The sequence below is a fragment of the Rattus rattus genome, chromosome 1 (assembly GCF_011064425.1).
Source record: "Rattus rattus isolate New Zealand chromosome 1, Rrattus_CSIRO_v1, whole genome shotgun sequence".
Taxonomy (NCBI): domain Eukaryota; kingdom Metazoa; phylum Chordata; class Mammalia; order Rodentia; family Muridae; genus Rattus; species Rattus rattus.
Window position 1 is genome coordinate 54,139,144 of NC_046154.1, and position 24,739 is coordinate 54,163,882.

The following is a 24,739-nucleotide window of genomic DNA, read 5'->3' on the forward strand; positions in this document are numbered from 1 at the left end:
CTTTTGCTCCACGCCCTCAGACCTAGCATGACCCTGTGGACCAATGGTCGAGTGCTTGATTGTAGGCACCTATGTTCTCATGGTGGCAGTCATGAGGCGAACCTGCAAGGTAGGGAGTGTGACATCAAAGCTCTAAGCTCCCCCACTTTCCACTGTGATGTGTAAATAGCAAAGCTGGGAACCGCTGCGGCTCATGCCAGCACTATAATTTTCTCTAATGGTGATTGTGTTTGTATGTCTGGAGATACGTGAATGGAGAAATGCACACCATAGGGTCTAATGTGAGCATGTGTATACACACACTGTGTACACACAGGTTAGAGGCCATTTGGCAGAGTAAAGGAAGCATATATTTTAAAGTCAGGTACTTCTGAATACTGTCCTTGTCACCTTCTAGGTCAAGCTGAACCAGCTTAGTCATGCTATGTATATGCCATGATATGTACAACAAAACAAAAATAAAACTACAGAATTTATAGGTTGCTTTAAACACAGTCATATGGAAAGTACCTGTTGCAACTCAAGAATTTTCCCTTAGAGACAAGGGGATCGTGGGATAAACATTTGGAGCTGGGAAGTCCAAATAACCTTAAGCATGAATCACCCTCTCTGATCTCCACCTCTTCCTGTATTAAGCAGGTATAATAATAGCTCGTCTTCCAATCTTATTTGGTTCACGTGAGACTCAAATGGGATCAGGTTCATGAAAGAGCCCTGGATAATTGAAAATTGCTATTCAGTTGTTGGACGCTGTATTATTAACATTATAGAATTTCTCTGTGTGAGCGGGTGATCCCTGCTGTTATTCTTAGATTTTCTGTGAAATCGTTATGAGCGTAACGATTACAAAAGGAACGAGGCTAATTTACTACTAATGTAATGCTAGTTATTTCTCCAGCCCAGAGTTTTAGCAACAAGAGAAAGTGGAGTCTCACCTGTCTGCCAACAATGGAATCTATTCTACATTCATTCTCTATCAGATTAGGCACGGAAGGAAGGCCTTTTATTGTAAATGGGCGGTCTGGGAAAAATGCTCCTGTGCGTCTGCTGGGGAATAAACTTCAAGAGGCTAAATCCTTTTAACACAGCCAGACTTGGCTCCTCTGCTTACACAGAGGATTGCTGGAGCACAGCAGGCAGAGTCTTCTTGCCAAGTCCAAGAGTCCCAAGGGACAATAGGTGGTCACATTAGGAGAGATGGAGGACAGGCTCAGAGTACCCCAAGACTTCAAAGCCATTCCTCCGCCACACCACTGTATGTCCTTGGCTAGAAAAGGGTTTGGCCTTTGCAGCAGCAACAGCAACAAGTCTTAAAAAAAAAAAAAAAAGATGTCCCACAGAACATCAGTCAGCCTTTGTGAAAAATTAGAAAACTAACTACTACCTGGCCATTGAATTTAAAAAAATTCTTGTGTAGTGTGTGTGTGTGTGTGTGTGTGTGTGTGTGTGTGTGTTTGGTGTATTTGTACCACAGCATGCCTTTGGAGTCAGAGAATGGAGAAAATTGGTCCTTTCCTTAAACCTTGTGGGTCCTGGTACTCAAACATGGAGTCTTCAGGCTCGATGGTAAGTGCCTTTCCCTCTGATCCATTTCTCCTGGCCCCGATGGCTGTTACAATTTAAGCGGTTCCACTCCTCATCTTAACCTGGCTCTTTAGTGTGACTTTAATTTACACACTGATACCTTGAAGCTGAGAAAGGATAAATGTGCAAAAGCTAGACAGCAGCAGGGTCCTCCGCTGCCAACACTGCCATGCTTCCTAAATTAAGACACAGTGACCCACAGTATCAGACGGGAATGATGGTCATCATTTGGATTCCAAGGTTCCCTATCCATGAGGATTCCCACCTGTGGGGATCATATAGACACAAACATACACAGCACACTGGAATGAAGGCCACTGTTCTTACTATTCACTTGAAAGGGTATTAGACATCTCAAACGCACTGCAGAGAAACTGCCTAGAAATTAGAGTGGTGGAGATTTTTAAAACTTTAGGATAACTTTAAAAACTACATGTACTTTTTACATCATGTTGAGTACTTGAGATTTTTGGAACCAGCCATGTAGTCAAGACCACATGGTTAATTTTCTTTAAAACAAACAAACAAACAACAACTTGGTATCACACACCTGACATTCCTACTTTACTTTTACAATGCCATTCAATACTTTGATCAATAACTAAATATAACGGAGGAAATGCATCCCCCCCTTTTTAACCCAGGTGCTTAAAGCAAGGCAAACATGATTTCTTATTTAAGAGGGACTTTTGTAAAGTGAAATTATCATCTGAAATATAACCTGTGAGTTAAAACAATATGCACTGATTTTAAACAGCAAAGGTGGGAAGAAATTATCTAAAACCTTAGAATTCAAAGGACATCAAATGAGTCTTAACAGGTCAACTGAAAAAGTGTTTACCACTTTACCACAGAAATAGGCATCACTACCATGGAGCTGAAAAGAATGGAATGAGTGGGTTTGTAACATGCAGATGGCTGCATTGGTGATATTTTAATGTAGGCCTAGGAGCCAAGGGTGAAGGAACCATAATGAACTCTTCAGTTGGTGGGCATACCCAGCACTTAAGCCCCTGACTTGGGGCTAGAAAGACCCAGAACATAGTTTATTCTCAGATGAGTCCTGTGCTCAAAAGTGGAATTCCTCTGTGTAAGTCAACGTCTTAGTTAGACTAAGGGAATGCAGCCCATTTGAGAGCAGTCAGGGAAAATCTTAATAACTGGAATCTATATAGGCTTACTAAAGCTAAACTCAGGACTCCGTTCTCTCCTTCTGTAAAAAGGAAAAACGAACAAACAAACACAAAAACAACAATGGGGAAATCTTAGTCAGAAGATCTCCAAGTTTGAAGCCACATAGACGGAAGCTGACCACGTTTCAGCATATGGCTTAATGGAGATAAATGCATTCTCAGGCAAATGGCATCGAGAATATTTTCATTTTGCAAAACTGAAACATCTACCCATTCCTTGCCCCAACTGCACCTTGGCAATCACCTTCCTACTTTTAATCACCTTCCTACTTTCTATTTTGACAAATTTGGCCATTTTCCATTCTCACATAGATGGGATCACACAGCACTTATTTCGTGGCTGTCTTTCAATAATGTCCTCATAGTTTATCATGTTGTACCGTTTAATAGAATTACCTTCTTTTTAAAACCGAACAATATTCTATGGCATGCATGTACCATGTTCCCTTAGTCTGTCTCGGGGTTTCAATTGCTGAGATAAAACAGTAGGGCCACAAGCAACTTGAGGAGGAAAGGGCTCATTTCCCCTTACAGCCTGTAGATCCTCATCCAAGGAAGCCAGGCAGGAGCTGATGCAGAGTCCATGGGAGAATACGGCGTACCTGCTTGCTCATGATTTACTCGGCCTACTTCTTATAGCACCTAGGGCTGCTGGCCTATGGACGGCATCACCCACAGTGAGCTGGGCCCTTCCACATCAGTCATCAACTGTCAATCAAGAAAACACACTACAGGGCCAAACTAGTGAAACATCATTCATTCATGAGTATTTGGGCTCCTGTAGTGAACATGGGTGTTTAAATATGTCTTTGAGATCCTGCCTTCAATTCTTTTGGATAAATGCCTGAAGATCAGACTGGTGGGTTATATGTGAATACTGGCTGTACTTTGCAGAGAGACCTCTGTATGTTTTCTACACAGCAGCTGTTCAGTTTTGCATTTCTGCCAGGACTGCCCAGCAATTCTATTTTCCCCATTTTTCCCTCTCACACTTGTTACTGATTGTGGGTAGGGGGGTGGTGAATAGTGACCATCTTAATAGGCACGAAGTTGTGACTCAATGACATTTCTATTTGTATTCGCTAATGAGAAGGGGTACTGATCACCTTGTCATATTTTTGTTAGCCATTTGTAGATCTTTGGAGAAAGGTATGTTTGAGTCCTTTGCTCACTGTCTTCCTGGGCTTTGAGTAGAAACATTGACTGGACTTTTAAAAGTTAAATCTCCTTCACTTTTGATAGACCTATTAGAGAGTAATAAATCTAGTCCATTCAAAGTCTGGCAACATATTTTACCAAAAATGGCTGATGCTAGGCATCCTTACAGGTGATAAGGAGGGGAGGGTGGTAGCAGCTCTGGGTGGATTTGTAATTTGCCGTATGCTTTTACCTAATACTGTTAAACAGCAAATTAAGATGAAGTTATAGAGGGCTACACTTTAGAGGAACTGCCTGTTTGCTTTATCAATGACGATTTCCTTATCCCTCTTGAAGCGGGCTGAGCCTAGGGACTAAAGCCATCCACTCAAATCATCAGTTGAAATTTATAGATAAATACTAGAATTTGCATTTTGGCTGAAGAAAGACCTTGCTCATAGAATTTATGATTTACAAACTGCAAATGGTGATATAACTCATTCCGTTCCCCTTAAGGAATGTTAATACATTCCGTTGGCAAGTTCACGGTTCAGGTGGAGCATGCACAACATGGTGAAATTGCCCTTAGAACATCATATACAGCCTTCCAGCCAGCCCCATTGCAGCTTCCACTGTCAACACTCAGATAGAACTAAGCACATCACGGACCGCTCTTGCTCACCATGGTTACAAAACACTACATGATGTCTTCTACTCTAAAGACGTGCTTCCTGTTTTGAGAGACGGAGAGACATGCAGAGGCGGAAGATGGGTAAGGGAAAGGACGAGCTATGTGTCTTTAAGACTGAAGAGAAAGCCAGGTTAGAATGAGACATTTCAATCCATAGTGCCAAGGTGGGGCTAGGGACTGTGCATGTCTGGCAAGCACTCCAACCCTACCCAGCACCCTCAGCTCGCCAGCTTGGTTTCTGTGCTACAGAAGTAGACCTGGGAGTGCTAGGATCCACCCCATTTCAGAGTAGAATGAGTGCTCCGTCACTGGAGTTACCTGGCAGTGTTTACACAGAGGCCGGTGGGTCTCATGGTCCTCCCAAGGTTCTCTGATTTTATAAACTTGAGTCAACAGATCTTATCCAGGGCCCTACAAAACTCCTAACTCTGACAAATCAATGCCAAGTCAACGAATCCCGAGTCTCCCTCACACCACCAGATCCACTGTTAGTCTTTTTCTGTTCAGCCATGCAGAAGATGACGTCTGTGAGCGCTATCAACGGGCACCCTGATCTCTGGCTTCCACAGCTAGTTGGAGAGAATGGCAGTGGATGGGTGCAGGGAAAACACGCAGGAGACACATTTCTTTTTCTCCTGGCTCCATGTTCCTGATAATTGTTTAAGCAATTAGCCAAACTCCACTTGTCCATCTGTGCTATTTGTTTCCTGTCAAAAGCATGAATGATAGCTACCATCTCAATAGCAAGCATCACTGTGGAGAGAGTATCAAGATTCTGTATCAAAAAGACTCAAGAAGAGGTTCAGGGTTTAGGACCATGGGCTGCTCTTCTAGAAGACTTGGGTTCAATTCCCAGCACCTACGTGGCAGCTCACAACTGCCTGAAACTCCAATTCCAGGGAACCTGACACTCTCACACAGACATAAATGCAGGCAAAACTCCAGTGCACAAAATACAATACAATACAATACAATACAATACAATACAAAACAGAGGCAATGAGCATTTCATATTGGCAAAGGTCCAAAGAGTTATGCTGTACAGTAGGTCAACAAGTGAGCACAGCATAGGCATAGTTAAAAATCAACAGGGCCTGGAGAGTGGTTAAGAACGTGGAGTAGCGCAAAGGAGCTCAGTTTAGTCCCCAGCCCTGGTGTGGGTTGGCTCACAACCATTTATAACTCTGCCCTCGGGGAATCTGATTCCTTCTCCTACATTCCACGGGCACAAGAACTCATAGACTACATATGCAGATCCACAGGTTTACCCATAATTAAAAAAATAAAGCCAGCATTTATTTTTACAGTGCATATAATAAAACTGGAGCAATACAGAGAAGAATAGCGTGACCTCTGTGCAAGGATGCCATGCAAATTTGTGAAGCATTAAATATTCAAAACCAACACCAACACCTAAGGACAACAACCACCTGGCCTTAAACTAAGCCACCATCGTCACTAGCAACACCAAAACCCACATTATTTTCTGAAAATATAACATAGGTGAGCAGTTTGTTTGGGGCCACTAATATTTATTTCTTTGTTAAAAATACATAGAGACTAGGAACTAAAGTACATTTTAGAAATCTACAGCACTAAAATAGCTCTTCTAGAATGCCACAGACTACAAAAGATTTGTCTCCATTCCTCGCCACCATCCAGCTCACTGTAATGTTCAATTTTGGTTTAAAGAAATGGCCGAGTGACAAATTGCCTCGCAACAGGTCTTCTATGAAATACAGGAGAAGGCTGCTGACAGAGTGAGTTAAAAACTGCAGTGTTCGCAATCTGGAAAACATCTGCCCTGCCTAGAGTGGTAAACTACCCCACTGTCAGAAACAGCCTGTGACAAAGCAGAACCCAAGGGGGGAGTTTGTGAGGTTGATGGGACAAGTCAAGGCTACTCAAGTACAGAACCCAACATCTTGCCCTTTGGCAAATTGTTGCAAGCCCAGGGGCTAAAAGGAAAGGCGAAGGCAATGGGCCAGGTACAACCACTTCAAATGCAGCCCCTTGGATTACTGCTTTTCTCACAGTGAGAGCTGACGAAAGCTGGACTGCTGCTTAGGATCCCAGCTTGGTAGGAGCAAGACCTTTACATACGGAGAAACAGATAACACCTGGCAGGTTTGATGCAGTCAAAGAGAGGGTAGGGGTTTGAACATGTAAACACCAGCACAGGCAGAGTTATGCCTCCCCATACATGGTTCCCCCAAACGGCAAATTTCTACCCACCTCAGCCATTAGAGGGCAGAACCAGTGGAGAATGGAGAAAGGGAGCAAACAGCTACAGGGAAAAGTTAGAGCTTTCTGAAGGGCTCTCCAAGAGTAGCCCCGACTAATCTACTCCAGAGTTGAGCAGAAACGCTGCAAACTGACTCAGTGAAGCTATGCCCAGGTGCGGGTTGGAAAGAACACTGACACAATGTTTCCTTTTCAGTTTTGTTTCTCATTAGTTTCTGCCTCACAAGGGGCTCATGGCCTGGAAGGTGGCCAGGGAATAGAGGTGAGACACAAGCAGTGAAACTCTGCAGGCAGGATCTGTAGAGCAAGACCAGCTCTGAAAACTGGACGTATCAGGAGACTAGAAATGGGACACAGTAGAGAAAAGGCAAATGTCAATGTCATTACACATTACAACTATAGGTTCATTCTCACATCCTTGGAGTTGTGAATAAAGAAATCAATGGACAAAGGCACAGGGATCAGGATGGTGAAAGAGCAAAGGAAATGGTAAGGAAATGACCACTCCTCCAAAGGAAGCCTGAGTTTGCTCTTGAAACAGGTTTGGCATGGCAGACAGAGGGCAGGAGCTGTCCAGTGACCCATTTTACCTTAGGAAAACAAATATCTCCTTAGTCTCTCCATCGTTAAAATGAAGATAATCTCTTATCTTGTAGTTACTAAGAGAATGAAATTAGCCAATACAACATAATTTCTTGAGTACCAATTGAGTCTGAAGCCAGACACTGGTGTATGAATGTAGCAGTCATCGTGATGATACCAAGCACAAATCATTAGTTTGCAAATTGTAAAGACAGCAGACATGGTGACAGGGCCTAGCTAACAGGGGTCAATGCGATTCTACCCTTCTAATTTGATTCTCTTACTAGATTATACTGTTTCCTTAGGGCCTGGTCAATCTAACCCATTCAAGTTGGAATCACAGAAGCTCAACTCAGACTGGTGTCAGTGAGGGACTGGCTTTCTAATGTCTGGGACATGAATGACAGACAGGGAGCATGAGAGGTTAGGTCTTATCATTCATCCTTGAAAGAGAAAAAGCCTCCTGTAGAAATTATCCATGTATTCTAATGCTGAGAAAATGCTCCCAATCCTGCCAAGGCAAATCTCTGAATTCTAAATAGCTGTATCAGGCTGAACTTGATTTTATATTCTATTCTAGAGTGAAAATGCACAGGTGGATCTACCTTTAATGAACTTCGAGTGTTGGTATTTTAGAAAGTTGCAACAAACGCCCACATTTTCTGCTTAAACTTACGCTATTTCTTTTAGACTTAGTTGAAACTAAAACAAAAATGTTCAGTTGGAAAACGAGAAATCCCATGATAATTTTGAAATTTCCTTAACGTTGACCAAACTAGAGAATGCAAGAACATTCCCTTGAAATTCTATCCTACTTGAGACATGGAAGGAAAATGACTCATTTCCAATCTGCCCCACACCATAGAGCTCATTGAAAGATAAAGAATCATTGTAAATTTCTTACACTTATATGTGTGTGCACATGTGTGGGCACATGTGTATGCATATACACATACCATGGCATGTATGTGGAGGTCAGAGCACAACTTGCAGAAGTCTTTCCACCATGTGGGTCCCAGAAATGGAACCTGGTAACAAGATCTTGTCAGTCCAAGAGTTCTTGAGCTGTCTGTCTCTCTACATATGCTCACATACGTGAGTATAATCATACATATAGTCACAGAACTTAGAAGACTGACTGTAGGTAAGATGTGGTTTTACTTTTTAGCTATGTGACCTTGAACGAAGTATTTAACATCTTGGAATCTCAGTGTGTGTGTGTGTGTGTGTGTGTGTGTGTGTGTGTGTGTGTGTGTGTGTGTATTTAATGTCCTTATTCAGAGGATATAGAATTACTTGTTCTGAGGTGATGGATATAAACTCCTAGTTTTTGGCTAATTCTAAGGACAATAAATGGCTAGTATATTACTACTGCATATTGTCATTCTGTAGTCTATAATTATATAGTCTAGAAAAAAGGTTCTTTACTCTGCCACTGGCATTATTAGCATCATTCTTTACATGGCTATTCTGGATATCTTAGTGTACCTCATATATGTCAATACCTCATCTTCTACTCCCACGATCATAGTGATAACCAAAATGTCTGCAGTCATTGCCAAGTGTTCTCTGGATGGCAAATTTGCCCCTGATTGAGAAACACTGGTATAGAACAAAGAACAATGGTCCCAGAGGAGGGAGACTGGGCTTCTGTTAATTGGTGAACTTGGGTGGGTCTTATCCCTGCTCTGAGCTTTGGTTTCTCAAACAGTAAATTAGGACTGGAGTGTCGTGGGTAGCCCAGCCCATCAGCAGTGCCTGACTAACATGCCTGAGGCTTTAGGTTGAGTGCTGAGCACCAAGAAAGGAAAGGAGACAGAGTGGGAGGAAATAGTGTTGGAGAATTCTCATTTATCTTTTATGGTTTTTACAAGGATGTAAGAAAAACATTTGGGGTTCTCCCTAGCTGTTACAAAAGTAGGGTTCCCTTGTAATCACTCTGTTAGGGTGGACCTGGAAGGGCTTATGGGAAGCCTTGATGTTTGCTGGCTTTCTTCTGACTTCCAGGCTAGGGAGCCACTGCACCTTAGCCGCTCTCCAGTCACGTGACAAAGATTCTCTGTTCCTTTAATGGGTGCATATGAGGCTGAGATTGAGATGTTCTTTCAAAATAGACAAGAGAACTTTAAAAAATCCTAGGTGGCAGAAACTGTCTCACCTCTATATTTAACGTTCACCTAAATTTACAGCTCTTGGGCATGAACTAACCAGTCCCAGGAATTGTGACCAGGCTGTCTGCAAACTGACATCAAGAAAGAAATACACTATGTCCTTCCAGCCTCACTGACTGATATCACAAAATGGTGAGTTATCACGACAGTGCCTTCCTTAGCAAAGTCTAGAACCTGCACAATAGAGTCCAGAGACTGAGCCTACTGTGGTTCTCGCATATTTGTAAAATTGTACTTGGTAAAAAACTTCTAGATAAGGGCCAGAGGAGTGTCTGTCAGAAGAACACAACCTTGAGTTTGGTCAGAGCTGCAAGCCAGAGATGAGGGCTTCAGGTTTACCCCTGTTAGTGTCTGGCTGTTAAGTTCCAGACAAGTCCTTTGACCTTTCTGAACCTTAGCAACATGTACCAAAACCACTTTCTCCATATCATGACTATGGACTTTAAATGGAGATGCAGTCCTACTATGTGCATCCTGAAGGCACATAGTAGGTGCTCTACAGATAAAAGCAACCTGAGATATCCTAACAGCACTTGAGTCCTTAGATAAGATTATAAATGAATCTTCCAGTTTGGGGGCCAGTGACTTTCTGAACAGCCTCAGCTGGAAACTAAAACACAGACGTCAGTTAGAAAAAGCCACGGCTGATTGTGCATGTTTGGAAACTCCCAACGCTCAGAAGATGAGGCAGGGAAGTTTTTGAGTTCAAAGGCAGCCTGAACTACATAAGAAGACACTGTCTTGAAAACAGAAAGTAGGACTGGAGAGATGGCTCAGCAGTTAAGAGCACTGACTGTTCTTCCTGAGTTCAATTCCCAGCAACCACATGGTGGCTCACAACCATGAAGAGGGATATGATGCCCTCTTCTGGTGTGTCTGAGGACAGGTACAGTGTACTCATATAAATAAAATAAAATAAATAAACCTTTAAAAAAACGGAAAGTAATTTATCTAAAGGGCAAGGCATTAATTATCCAGGTAGAATGAATAATGTATTCTATTAGTATTTGGTTCAGGTCCCACCAAAGTTCTTTTTCTGTGATTTTCATCCTCTATGGAAAAAGCTGACTAAGCTCTGGAGTCACCCTTGAGTTTTCTCTAGTCCTCCACATCTGACCAACCAGTGGCCCTGATATCACCAGTTTCTAGACACACCCTCAACCTACCCACAGGTCACTGCCTCCTCCACCTCTTTTCCTCCAAAAGTTGTCTGTTTCAGCACATTGAGCTGTCAGCCTTCTGCTCAGAAGAACTCATTGCTTGCCCACGAGCCCAGCATCAGGCTACCATCCCACAATGCCTCTATTTCACCAGCCCTCTAGACCATTACCTTTGGGACCTCATCTATTCCTCCTTGCTCTGGGTCCCACTCCTCATCCTTTCCAGATGTGCTAGGCATCTCTCAGGGCCCTGCCCATCCTCACTCCCTGATAAGTGTGTAGTAGGTTTACGACTAACGCCTCTGAGGAATGGCTTGCAGTATCATCCGTTCAGACACCCAGCTCCTTAGGACTATGTTCTCTGTCTTCTGTGACTGCCTGTTTTGTTCAGTCCCACTCTAGCTGTGGCTCTGGCTTTCTTAGCAGTGGCATCCCAGCTCCCTAACTGTGCTGGGAAGCCCAGTCTATCAGTGCATGGAGCACAAAGTTGAATCAGTTCCAAAGTAGCTCCAAGCTCTAGGGTTTTCTCATCAGCATTTCCACCCTCTCTTATACTTTATAATCATCCAATAGATGTGGACAAAGTGACAGCAACTCCACTTTCCTTCCGGACATCCATATTCTTCTGCACTGTTAGTGGCCAAGACAAAGATCACAATTTAGTAGAGTGCCCTGGGTCACTGAGCAATGACTACAGATTCATCCTGCTTCCTGGGTGATTTCACTGAGACAGACAGTTTCCTCACTGCTTCCAACAGACCCGCGTGCCAAGACAGTTTCTGTGTCTATGGACTTCCTGGGGGAAAGGCTCTTTTCTCCAGGAATGACTATGATTGGCTCTCTGACCCCATGCCTCTGGGGAGCTGGCACCACACACCACAGAGCACTGCTGTGCAATGACTTCAGGTGTTCCTTGAGAGTGGCACTGGTGCCTGTGAGGACCTGTATGTACAGACAGCTAGGCTTATGCACGATGGAGACAGTTTCTGCTCGAGAGACCATGATCAATAGAATTCATCCTCCTAGGCCTTCTACATGGGGACCTGGATATTTGAAAGGTGACTGAATACATTAGAGCCAATAACTTTTATTTACCACATGCCGGGATGTCGCACAGGTCAGACTTAAAGTTTTCATCCAAGGTAAAGCACCAGGGAGCTTCCTTCTGGTTGCCAGGGTTGCGGCAGTAGGAGTGGCCTCCGTTGAGCTCCGGAAAGCGCAGTGCAGTGAAGCTGTGTGTGTGTGGGTACTGAGAATTCCAAGGTTGGCACTGGCGTCCTGACTTGGTCACACTGACGGTTCCCCGGTAGTCTACACCTGTGCTGTTGTAGCATTTGTGATCTGAAAAACACGAAAGAAAAACCCAGACTGCTAGTAAGAAACAGAAGGGGGAATTGTCCTCCATAGCAAGTTTGGCTGTGGGGAGGGGCGGGCTAAAGACCTTGGACTTCCTGATTGTAGGTCAGTGGGGGGAGTGTACTAGGCTTGGACTCAGGGTCTGCCTAACGCTCACATTCCTGAGAGGATTTAAAGCTTATGCTTCAGGAATGAAATGACCCTCTGCAGTGTTATTAACTTGGGAATACAGGAAGAAATGGGATTGAGGAGGCAGCTGGGGCACAGGAGTGATTTCTCATGGTTCAGGAGTTAGTGCTTCAAGAAGATTCAAGGCAAACTTTTTCTTCCGTTCAGACTGGGCCGGGATGTGGGTGATCTTAGAAAGTCTAGAGATACTTATGGGAAGTCTACCTGGGGCAGTCTGTGTTTTAAGTAGGAGTAGGGCTGTTTGTACTGGCCTGGGCTGCCAGTGAGAAAGCAGGCTCTCTTCCATGGTCCTTCAGCTGGCCACAGGGTAAGAAATAAACGCTATACAGTAACTACAAAGTGGCATTAACTACCAAAGAAAATTAATTCTAGATGTAAGACAAACAGGCAGAGGGAGAGCCTACTGTCTGAAGCGGGGACAGGACAGGAGATGGGGACTCACATGCATGTGTATTTTTCAAGCGTGGTCCAGCATATACAACATAAAAATGAGCACACCTCATACCTCCCCAGGGTTGTACAGACTCATGCTTTCTACAACTGTTATCTCCAAGTGAGCTCCACAACTCTCAGGCTGTCTCTCCCGCCACTGCAGCCTCAGAACCTCATTTGCTTCATGTGTCAGTGAATCTGTCTTCTAGACACTTCGTATAGCTGGGATCACGTAGTGGTTCCTTGTGTTAGCATTACATTTTCAAGTTTCACACAGGTGTGGCATGTGTCTGCATTTCCTTCCTTTCGCAGATGGTATGTCCATACATGGACATACCATCGTTTATTTTATAAAAAAGGCAGTTATTTTGGGACAAGGTCTCTACTCTCTCAGGCTGGTCCTGAGGGAAGGACGGCTTTGAACTGATGATCATCATGTCGCCATCTTGAGTGCTGGGACTACAGACATACATCACTCAGTTTATGTAATTCTGGAAATGAACCCAGGGCTCTGGGCTCCTTTTGTAGATATTTCTATCACAAACATTGATAAAACAAATTTATTTTGATTTTTATGCATTTGCGTGTTTTGCCTGTCTGTATATGTGTGCGTTGCATTCATGCTGGTGCCTATGGATCCAGAAGAGGCCATTGGATCTCCCAGAGCTGGACTTAAGGACAGTTGAGCTGCCAGGTGGGTGCTGGGAGCTAACCCTGGGTCCTCTGCGAGAGCACCAAGTGCTACTCCCTGCTGATAATCTCTCCAGCCTGCGTTGTGAACAGTTTTTACATGAATTTCCATTTGAAGCTCTGTTTCTAATTCTTCCAATTATGCGTTCAGGAGTGGAATTGCTGGGCCATTTAGTAATTCTGTGTTTAAGTTATTAAAAAACCAGATCCTGTCTTTCATTTTATTTTACTTTATTTTATTTATCTATTTATTTTTGTCTTCATGAAGCTTCTTTGAGGCGATTCTCTCTAATCTACTGCAGACCGCTCAGACATGGTATTCAGCTCACCAGAAGGTCAGTGGTCAGCGGCTGCTGTTGCTGCCCCAGTATGAACTGTTACCGCGTGTCAGCGCCAGACCCACCACTTACTTTTGTTTATAGGATCTGCCATGGGGATGCCAATCCGAATGCAGTTCGCAGCTTCTGGGCTCTCCGGCTGAGGGAGATCCTCACAGTTTGGCAACTTCAGCCTCATCAGAATCATGGGATTCGATCTGGCAAAAATGTACTCTGTCTGACACAGGACGTTTTCCAGCACTTCACATTCATCACGACACAGGTCTCGGGGCTTGGGGACAGATGAGGTTTCGTCACAGTATGGGAAGGCATAGTGGCACAGGGAGGGGATGGCGAACTGAGAGCACTTATCAGATAAATGGCTGGAGGTGCCAATCATGGTGAAGGCAGCTGAAAAACAAACAGAGCGATTAACTCCCAGGGGCCAGGGTTTATCTCTGCCGTGATCCAGTCAACAGATACCAGGGAGAAACCCACTGCGGGGAATCTGCTGGGCTGAAGCCCACGAGGCCAAGGGAGGGAGATTCATTTCAGATGTCTAAGCAGCTCACTTTCACTGGCTTGAAAAAATCATTTTGACTACAAAGTTAGAAAAACAGGATTGAATTACATATGTACCATTTCCTAATAAAAAGAATTAATTGGGTTAAAGTACAATATATTTTTCTTTGTTCCACTCTCTCTACAGAGAGAGTGTTTCACCCTGTACTTTTTTTTTTTTAAATTAATTTTCTGAGGCTCTATGATATCTGACAGTCCAAGGTCAAGCTTGTTTCAGGCAGGGGTGAGGGGAACACTACGCTGTCAGACGGCAAGAGTTGCCTGGTGGCTTTGGACTATTTGCTTCAGTTCACCGTGGCTTGAATACTTTCTAGTCCATCTTTGGAAAATGAGGCAATACACCAGAAGACCACAATTCAATTGTCCCAGTGTGCATCCCGAGATCTTGGGGTGTGTTAGCCTAACCTCACACTGTACAGGGCATTGTCCCTGTATGCACTGCAGGATCACGGGGTCTGTTAGCCTAACCTCACACCGCAGGGCACCTATACCAAAAAGCACCAGCCCTGTGGGCCCCCGGAGGCTGGTTACGCTGTTTCACAAAGTGCATTCCTTGGAACATTAAGCCAACAGCATATTAAAGGCTTCTGAGAAGGGCCACAGAGGCTAACAAGTCTGGGAAACATTGGATCAACAAAATGAAATGAGTTATTTTTCAAAAACAAAAGGGAACTATAACACTTTCCAGCAAGCTGATACCCACTGAACATGTCCAAGAGAGAGCTATTATACATTGTTTACCAAATATTTATATCAGAACGCCATTTATTCCATGTGTATCCTTATTTTAAAGTGTGTCCAAATGCTCTTGTACTGGGTGGAAACCTTGGGCCCAGTGTCTCCTCTTTATCCAGCCGGTGTCTACTCTTGTTCTCAAAATCCCCGAGGGCTTCAGCAAAAGCAACTCCACTTCCTGTCCTTGTTTTTGGTTCAACAGTTCCCCTCAGCTGCTTCTCAGTTCCGTCAAGTTACACAGAGAACAGAGTTTCTGGCCCTTTCTCTCTCCCGTGTTTCTGTCATGGATTTGTCTGTATCTCTCTTAAAATCCTCAAGTAAAAAATTTGTGAAATGGTGCATGGTGGCCCACAAACCTCCCCCCTCTTTATTAGGAGGTGTTTCTCGGTAGTGCTCATGGAGAACAGGAGCTTCCTGATGTCTCTGGAACAACAGCTCTTGGATGAATGTTCTAGTCCAAGTATGTTCCTCCCTAGTTTACACCATACTGCTTCCAAACACAAGCTCTGCAAGGGTAGGTACACACCTGGCTCCTTTACGCTCTTATATCCCCAAGTGTCCAGTCTGGTCCCAGCATACTGAAAGCACTCAGTAATATTTATTGAGTGTTTGCACGAATGTGAGACTTCTCGAAGCTTCCTTTTCCTCCAAGACTAACCTCTAATAAATTATTTTAATGTAAATTCCAGAGCACAGAGATCACATCTTATGCCTCTTTATGGTCCCACTCCCAACCCTAAGCTTAGCCTAATTCTCTGTCAGGAAAGAAGCCCAGAAAAAACTTCTGGCAAGAAAAAATAGTTAAGGAAGGCTAAGTATCATTTCTTTGATGTTACCTACCTGTGATCTGATTTTCTATTTCCCCCTGCATATGCAAAGACTCCATATACACAGTGCGGTTGCCAATAAATCGTGCACATGCAATGCCTCTGTATGGCTGACAGAATCCATCTTCTTCATACTCGTCTCTAAAAACAAAGCACAAGGATTCTTAGCACAGAACTACCCCCACAACACACTATCCACTCTGGCTGCCCAATGCTCGAACTGGTCACAAGGGGGCGCAGTTGGGCGCCATAAAATCATAAAATGAGGACTACACTTACAGAATCTTTTTTTTTTTTTTTTTAAATTCAGTTCTCAAACATCCCTTAAAACATCTGTTGGTCACGTTGGTCAAATTTCCTACACCCCCAGAAAATCATCCTGATGCGCAAAATCATCCTTAAATATGGGAAAGAACTTTTATTTTTGCAGCTGGTAGTGGGCTGGAAGATGATGTAGCCCTGAGAGGGAAGAGGAAGCAAGCTGGAAATCTGGGCACATGCTCTACAGTTTTTTGTTTTTGTTTTTTTCTAAGTGCAGATTATTTCTGCTCCATTTGCTACAAAGGCGTGCACACATTAGCCACAAGATCCACACCAACTGACATGTCAATTAGGAGATCCACAGGGTAGGAAACTGGTAGAGCTGGGAGGAAAGGAGGACAGTTGAGGTTCATGGCTCCTCACCGGGTAAGACTTGTTCTGCCTATCTACAAGAGGCCAGAGCAAGCCATGAACAAAAGATTTGAGATCAGCCATTAAATCCAAGGAACTCTGGAGCAAACATCAATAAACACTTTATCTCTGTGACCCTTAAAACTTAAAAAAAAATTAGAATTTTTCTGCTTTTAAATTATAATAATAAATAGACAATGGAAGCAGATTTTTATCTTGAAGACAGGGGACACCAGGCAATGACAAGAAAGCTGCAGTGACACAAGTCACAGGGCAGGAGACCAGGATTCAAGATGGACATTCCACTCCCACCAAAGTCCTCAGTGGGGATGCACAAGACACAGAGGGTAGGGCCAGAGAGCGGGATAACAGATGTGGGCTGCCATGAAGACTCCCTGGTACATTTGTGAGTTCACCTTTACCCCAGTTCTTCTCCTCTGGCCAATGTCAATGCCCATTTCCACGTAAGCCTCTTTTGACTTCTAAGTTAGAAGACAGGGTACCAAAATGCTCTTCCTGCGTTCTCTAGGCAGGCTGGTCCAGACTTGTGCATCATGGTCCTTGCCTTTAAAACAGAGGTTATAACTGACCTCTTTGCCCTATAGGTATAAGCTATATAACCCCATTAAATAATATAAATGTTTATTATTTGTTTGTATATTAATTTAGCAGGGCTGGAGATGGAAGTTGGGTCTCATACAAGCTAGGTAAGTAATTAGCACTGAGCTATGGCCCCAGACACAATGATTTTGTTTATGAGTAGTCTTGATATGTTGTCCAGCCACACTTTGAAGGTATAATAGTTCTACTGCAGTCTCTCAAGTGACTGGGAGCTACCATGGTGCTATAGAAGTCCCTTGAGACTGCAGAGTTAGTACATTACTGTCACTAACATTTAAGTGAACTTAGAGGACACTCATTCAAAAGGGAGACATTTGCTAAGTGCTTATTTTTCCTTTTCTCCTTTATTGTTTCTCTTTCTTTTGTTTCTCTCTTTGTTTCTTCTTTCTTTGTTTCTCCCCTTCCCTTCCCTGCCCTTCCCTCCCCTCCCCTCCCCTCCCCTGCCTCCCTCCCTCTGTCTCTTCCTTCCTTCCTTCCTTCCTTCCTTCCTTCCTTCCTTCCTTCCTTCCTTTCTTCTTTCCTTCCTTCTTTTCAGTATGGCTGTGAGCAGAGTTATGGAGCCTACCTACGGGTTTCCTATTCCTACAAGACTAGCAGGCTCAGGGTAGCTGCCAAATTAGTGAAAAACTATGAAACGGTTTCCTACACAGAGTCTCTAGATGAATCAGTTTGAAGTTGAAGATGAGTTGAACGTCTTAGGTTCGTCCTAAGATATTATGTATGATAAAGCCTTGGAAACTTCAAACACATGACCAATGAGCGCACCATTTGCTTGACAAAAGGACCTGCAACTCCAGGGCTGCACAGTCCCTCATGAACCCCGCGTGTTTGCTTTCATAAATCCTACAGTAATGGTGAAGCCCTTTTTTGGCTTAAACCTTACCTGGGTTGTAAAATTAACCCAACTTTTATTGGGTAACTAATACCATAAACCTATAGGGACAAAGAAGGCTCTGGATGACCTCGAGTTGGTTTCTGGAAACCTAAGTGTAGAGACCAGGGTCTGCCCGACCCACACCACCCCTGCTACCCCAGGCCTTGCTCTCCTGTTCGCCCACATTAGTAGAGCCAGGATGTTTAAAGCATTGTTGTGAGAACAGTTTTCCCTCCCTGTGTTAAACTCTTAAGGCTCTCATTTATATCTCTTGGGAGGACAAAATCTTGGAGCTGCCCCCAGATATAAATCCCTAACCCACTACCCCAGATATAAATCCCTAACCCACTGGGAGTTCCTATAGTTTATGAGTGAGGCTTAGGCTAAACTTCTTACCACTTTTCAAGTTCAAGACTCCTGAAAAGACTGAATATTTCTTCTTTTACAAACTAAAGAGAGAGGCAACTCATTGGCTACCCATTTCCTATCGCCTGTTCACAGTCGCAGGTGTGCTGGATTTCTTTTTAATGCCCAGAACTTCTGCAATTTTGGTCAGTCTCTCTAGGACAGAGATTTTTTTTTTTTTAAATCCCAAACCAAAAACAAGCAAGTGAGCATGCAATGCGTCTGATCGACTTTCAGCCTTGACTGCATGCAACACTTTCTGCGGGAACGCTCAAGACGGCTCAGCTGCTGTAGCTGCTACCTACAAGCTGGCCCATCTGAGCTCTACTGACCCTTGGAAGCCCCCTGTCCCACCACGAAGGAAGAAGAAGGAAGCTGATTTTACAATGTTGTCCTCTAACAACAGGAATGTGGTAGCATGCCTACCCACACACATAGCAACACCACCACCACCACCACCACCAACAACAACAACAACATCTCTTCTGGAAGCTTTGAAAAGATCAGTGCATAGGGCTGGAGAGATGGCTCAGCAGTTAGGAGCACTGACTGCTCTTCCAGAGGAGCCTGGTTCAGTTCCCAGCACCCACATGGCAGCTCACAACCGTTTGTAAGTCCTGGTTCCAACACCCTCACACAGGTATACATACAGGCAAATCATCAACGCACATAAAATAAAGTTGAGAGAGAGAGAGAGAGAGAGAGAGAGAGAGAGAGAGAGAGAGAGAGAGAGAGTTCAGTGCTTCCTAGTCCTTGGACCCCACCTCCCACCTATGAGGTCAGACTGTCTGTGGCTGAGCCTCTAGAATCTACTTTGCTCCAAGTAACGCCGCCCAGCTCCTCTCCTTCTTTATGGGGGGACCATTCCAGCTCAGGGAAGTTAAGTGATTCCCTGGGATATGCAAAGTTGGGAAGTGACAGCCAGGATTGAAACTGCACTTACAAACCCAGGCCACTTTACTATGTTGTCAGGTATGTAACAGTTCTATGCCCAGGGACTGCGGGGAACTAAATCCATTCACAAGACTTTATAGCAAGTTTTCATTCTGTAGGAGGCCCTGCGTATTTCACATGCTTGTAAAATATATGTCAAGCCATTTAATAGACAGGATTATGAAGAATGTAGAGGTGTGAGTGCTCCCATTTTGGACAACTGGGAGAACGTGAGGAGGAACAGCTACATGCAGCAGCTCTGCCTTCCCCTTATAGTGTGAGGAGCTGCCGTGGGGGCGGCTGGTCTCCTAACAATCAAGACCCAGCCACCCTTTCCTTTGCATTTAGCAGTGGGCTACCACCTAGCATGCACTTCTCGTGATCACGTCCCTTGTTCCCCACTTAAAAACAGAATGCACTATGGTAGCACAGTCAGGGCACTGTCATGGGCCATGCCATGATCCATCAGGAAGCCAAGGGCATTGGAAACACAGTGTTGCCACCTGGATGCTGACTGATGCTGGGCAATGGGTGTCCTGCATCTCTCAAAGGTCCTTCAGAACTGATGCTGGGGCCTCAGCTTTGACCACCAGCCCAATTCCTGTGTGGGATCCAGCAGAGGAAAGGTCTGTCCTTCTCCAGTGTGAAGGACACGGGACTGCACAAAGGGAGAGAGCAGCGGGTGGACTGTCTCTCCAGGATGCTCCGGGGCGAAGGAAGGCAAGGCTGCTGTGGGAGGTACCACCCAGTGCTGGCCAGTTTGCCTGCTCCTTCCTGCTCTGCCAGCTACTCTTGCAGCACACTTTTCTCCTAAAAATTCCAACCCATAGTGAGCTGCTCTGTTTGGAGAGTTTAGACTCTCTTTGAACTCTGGGATGCTCTCTATTAATTTTTTATCTTTCCAATCACTTCCACTCAGACACATCTTTGGAACTCTCCGGGAAAAGTCAGGGATCTCCCATCTTTCTCTAACACCTTGATTACACCATCCCCTAAATCCTCATTTCATATTAGAACCATCACTCTCATCATTAGAGTACTCACTCTACCATGGCCCATGGGCTGGAGGGGACTGAGCTAGAGTGACCACCCTGGAACTCTTCTTCAGACTCCGTCATAATGCAGGGGCAAGGACAAAGGCTATCTAGTAGGCAGCCACTGAACGGATTCTGGATGATAAATTTCACCCTAAGAGTTGCTTTGTGGGGGGAGACGTGACCATTTAAAATGTATAGCTTTCCCGAGTGAGAAGAAAATGAATACAGAGGTATTTTGCTAACTCTAGAACATAAGCTAAGAGGTTAAGAATGCATAAAGCCTCATGCACAGCATCCACAGCAGCTCAGGGTGGAAACATCTCAGTGTTAATGAATGAGTGAATGCATCTCTGAGTGAACAGAGAGCATGTGGCCGATAGCTAGAGAGGGACAGTATCTGGCAGGTCCTGAAACCTGCTTTATGTAGAGACATCTACATCATATGCTTGATGGGAAACACTGGGAATAGGCAATTCTCAGGGACAGAAAATAGATTGCCAGGAGCTGGGAGACTGGGGAATCCCTTAACTAGAGATGATGACGTCATACAACACTGTATGAAATTGTTCACTTCAAAATGGTTAATTTTATGTTACGAAAAGTTTTCTAAAATTAAAAACAAAAAGCACTCATGTTTATCTGGGGAACAAGGTAGAAGCAGAACCTTGCCTGGGAGAGGGAGGTGCCTTGGCTTTCAAAGGTCAAGTCAGAGGAGACTCAACTATGCACCCTCACAGAGATACTAGCAACTTGCAGAAAATCAACCGGGGCCTTTGCTTTGAGTCTACTCCCCACCTGTCGCCTCATGGGACAGACTACAAGAGCCAAACACATAGCACTTCTGCTTCCTCCCACCTCAGCCCCCAACAGGCCACCTCAAATCACTGAGATTAAGCTCACGAGGACAATGAAGCCTATACCCTTGAAGGAAACCATGGTGCTAATTGGAGTCAGTGTCCTCAGTGGTACTCTAAGCTGTGGCCTCAGCAAGGGGTGTTTCTACTTATGTGAGGAGAGATTCTCCTTTGTCCCATTAAAAGTAACTCAAAAATACTTTCCAGATGACTGTCATAGCCCTGAACAGGTGTAGAGGACCCTCATGACAGTCTCTTAGTCGGGTTCTCTGATAGCCTCATAAACATGGCAGAGACCCAAGGTTGGTGTAAGAACCAGGACATGTAGTGGTCTCTTGAAAGTGACAATTAGGGGCTGGAGAAATGGCTCATGGGTTAAGAACACTGACTACTCTTCTAGAGGTCCTGAGTTCAATTCCCAGAAACCATCAGATGGCAACCATCTATAATGAGATCTGATGCCCTGTTCTGGTGTCTGAAGACAGGAACAGTGTTCTCGCATATACAAAATAAAATCTTTAAAAAAAGAAAGTGACAATCGGCTACAAAAGGCCACAGAACTAGGTGGGGCTGAAGTGGGGGCTGGGGCTGGAGTTGGGGAGGGGGGAACTATGTCAAGGATTTATTGACAAAGGAATAGCTGAGCAGCTCCACAGGGAAGAGGGACTGAACAATCTGATTTTAAAATGGTCAAGTGATATTCATAGATGTTTTTACTAATGGCTAACAAGTACACGGGGAAAATAATATCACTATTCATCAGAAAAATGCAAAGCCACTGTGAGATAGTGCCTAACTCCAGTCAGAATGAGCATGATCACTAAACAAAAACTCTGCTGAGGATATAGAGAAAGGAGAACTCCCATACATTATCAATAGACATGTAAATTCATGCACTTTGTACATAATAATAATAGATTACTGAAAACTAAAGAGAGAGAGAACTACCATAGGGACACAGAGATCCCACAGCTGGAGATATATATGTATATGTATATGTATATGTATATGTATGTATATATATATATATCTGATGGGAGGGTACGTCTCTCTGTCTGTCTGTCTGTCTGTCTGTCTGTCTGTCTCTATCTATCTATCTATCTATCTATCTATCTATCTATCTATCTATCTATCAATCATCTATCTATCTACCCATCCCTCTATATATCAACCAAGTTTGACTGTTGGTGGATGTGTGTGTGTGAATAGTATTTGAAGATGAAAATTAATGAAGTCCTGCTGTCATTTGTAGTAACGTGGGTTGCAATGAAGGACATAAGAGCACATAAGTTAGGCATACTGCATGCTCCTGCTTTTGCATGGAAGCTAATTCAGTTGAGAATAAAGGGTGGAATTGTGGTCACCATAGATAGGCGGTTGTTTTGGGTGCCATAGAGAAAAGTTGGTGATTGGGTACAGAGCACAGCTAGATGAGAGGAATAAGATCTAGTGTTCTCTTGCAAAATGGTGTGGCTCCAGCTAAGTGATGTATTTTTATAATTCAGTATAGCTAGAAGAAAGGATTTTGAGTGTTCTCAACACAAAACGGAAAGATGATAACTGAGACCCAGGGGTCTGGTCTAATGTATACAGTAGACACTGTATATATGCATTAAGACAATATGGAACACTCCACAAATATGTGCAATTATGTATCAACTAAAATCTTTTTAGGAAGGGTGAAACATGATCTCACTAAAGAATCCAAGTAAGGGGCTCCAAACCATTCCAGGGTAAGCAGAAGCTCGCCAGAGACAGAGAAGTGAAGAATCAATGATAACCAAATGTACTTTCCTAAGTTACCGCCTGTCCCGGAACATTTTCATCTCCCCAAGAGGACTTGCGGGTAACAGGTGCTCGGCATGCTGTCAGCCAGGAGGAAGTGATGTAATAAGCTTTCTTGGCTTTAACAGCACATACCAGGACACACAACTTTTGGTGAAGGGGCATCTGGACAGGTGTAGACAGAAAGCAAACAGGCGGGGATAAGGCGAGGGTCAGTAGTCCCAAGCAGACTTATCTTGAGGTAGTTGCAAGAAGGTGATGGGTGAGATGTGAGAACCTCTAGGTTCTCTCACAGACTCTGCTTTTTAAAAACCAGTCCACATGTGAGCACCAAAGAGAAGGATGTGTTAGCCTACCTGACCCCAAGGGTCAACATTCAAAGTGAGCCAATCACAGCATGTCAGCCCAGGGGCCTGACAGCTCACCCAGGAGACCAGTGGCTATTAAGCTTGGACTCTGTGAGCCCTAATATCCCCCATTGGTCTCTGGAATGCCATCGTGAGCACAAGAAGTTCTGAGGTGACTGTGTCAAGTGCTGTGACTAGCTCCTATCATTGGACGCAGACGGTGAATGTTTGTCCCCTTCACGAAGCTGGACTGAGTTCCATCCCACATCATGGATTTTGCTTTAAAAAAAATTAAATCAAATTTCAAGCTTTTTCCTCCTCTTGGCTAGGAACCATTAAAACAAACAGAAGAACACTGTTCTGCCATAGTTTCCAGAAACACACGTCACAGTGACTGTGTCTAACTCAGTGGTGGGAAGGTTCAGGCCGTGCTTCAGGGTGGGGCTGGGAATTCACGGCTGCAATGTACTTGGAAGGCGAGCAGAATTCCCTGGGCTTGTAGCTCACAAATGTAATCCAAAGGAAAATGAGGCATGTAATGTATTTAGTTCCTATTTAAGGACACACTTAAAACCATAGGACCGCACGGGTGCAGTATTAACAGATAGGGAGATGCTAACGGGAACAAGGGGGCTCTGCTTCTTCGCTTGACCGAGGTTTCCGTGGTCGGGTACATTTCACCTTCTTAGAGGTTCCTGGATGTTTCCAGTTTTCCTGCTGGGAGGGGCTCCTTCATCTCTGGTCAGGCTGATGCCAGGAAGCCAGAGGTGACAGCTGGAGCCCTGCCAAGCACAGGGCCCCCACCTCCTATCAGAAATGCTCCGCTTAAACTTTGGTGTGTCTCCAATAACAAACAACCAAATCACCCCCTAAAATCTCCCAGTGAGGATAACGGGACTTTGGAATATTATGCAACCCGCACAAGCCTGTCTGGGCAGATTTCCTACCACAAACATCACCAGGATTTGATTGGATTTCCCTTGCTTTTTCTTTTATGTCGTTGGCCATGGATTGAGGTACTGGGTTTATGGAAAGAGTGGCAAACGGGACTCAGGAACTTCTTAGAGTTTTAAGGGCATCTTACCGCTTAAAAGTAGGGCAAAGCCCACTCTGTGGTTTTATTTTCTGTTTGCTCTCATCTTTGTCTCCCACTCCTGCTGATGGTAGCTACAAAAGGCTTCAGACAAAGCAATGGAAAGACAAAGGCATATCTAGTCCCTGGAACCCCACAAGGCTACAGAGAGATCACATCAAACGTAGAATGCCAAGAACTTTAAGGACGGAAAAGGTAAGCTCTCCCTGGTAGCCTGGGGTGACCCAG

The 24,739-nt window shown here is 44.2% G+C and overlaps 1 protein-coding gene and 1 non-coding gene across 2 annotated transcripts in view; one reads left to right on the top strand and one right to left on the bottom strand.

Moving 5' to 3' along the window:
- Ror1 (receptor tyrosine kinase like orphan receptor 1) overlaps positions 1-24,739 on the bottom strand; it is a 353,520-nt gene that overhangs the window by 17,453 nt on the left and 311,328 nt on the right. The window contains exons 5-7 of the mRNA XM_032901776.1: positions 15,904-16,031; positions 13,840-14,157; positions 11,858-12,103 (exon numbers count right to left, since the gene is read on the bottom strand). Coding sequence (XP_032757667.1) covers positions 11,858-12,103; positions 13,840-14,157; positions 15,904-16,031 — 692 coding nt within the window. The remainder of the gene's footprint in view (positions 1-11,857; positions 12,104-13,839; positions 14,158-15,903; positions 16,032-24,739) is intronic.
- On the top strand, positions 5,897-6,003 carry LOC116890370. The gene has a single exon (XR_004386585.1). It is a non-coding gene; the product is annotated as a U6 spliceosomal RNA (small nuclear RNA).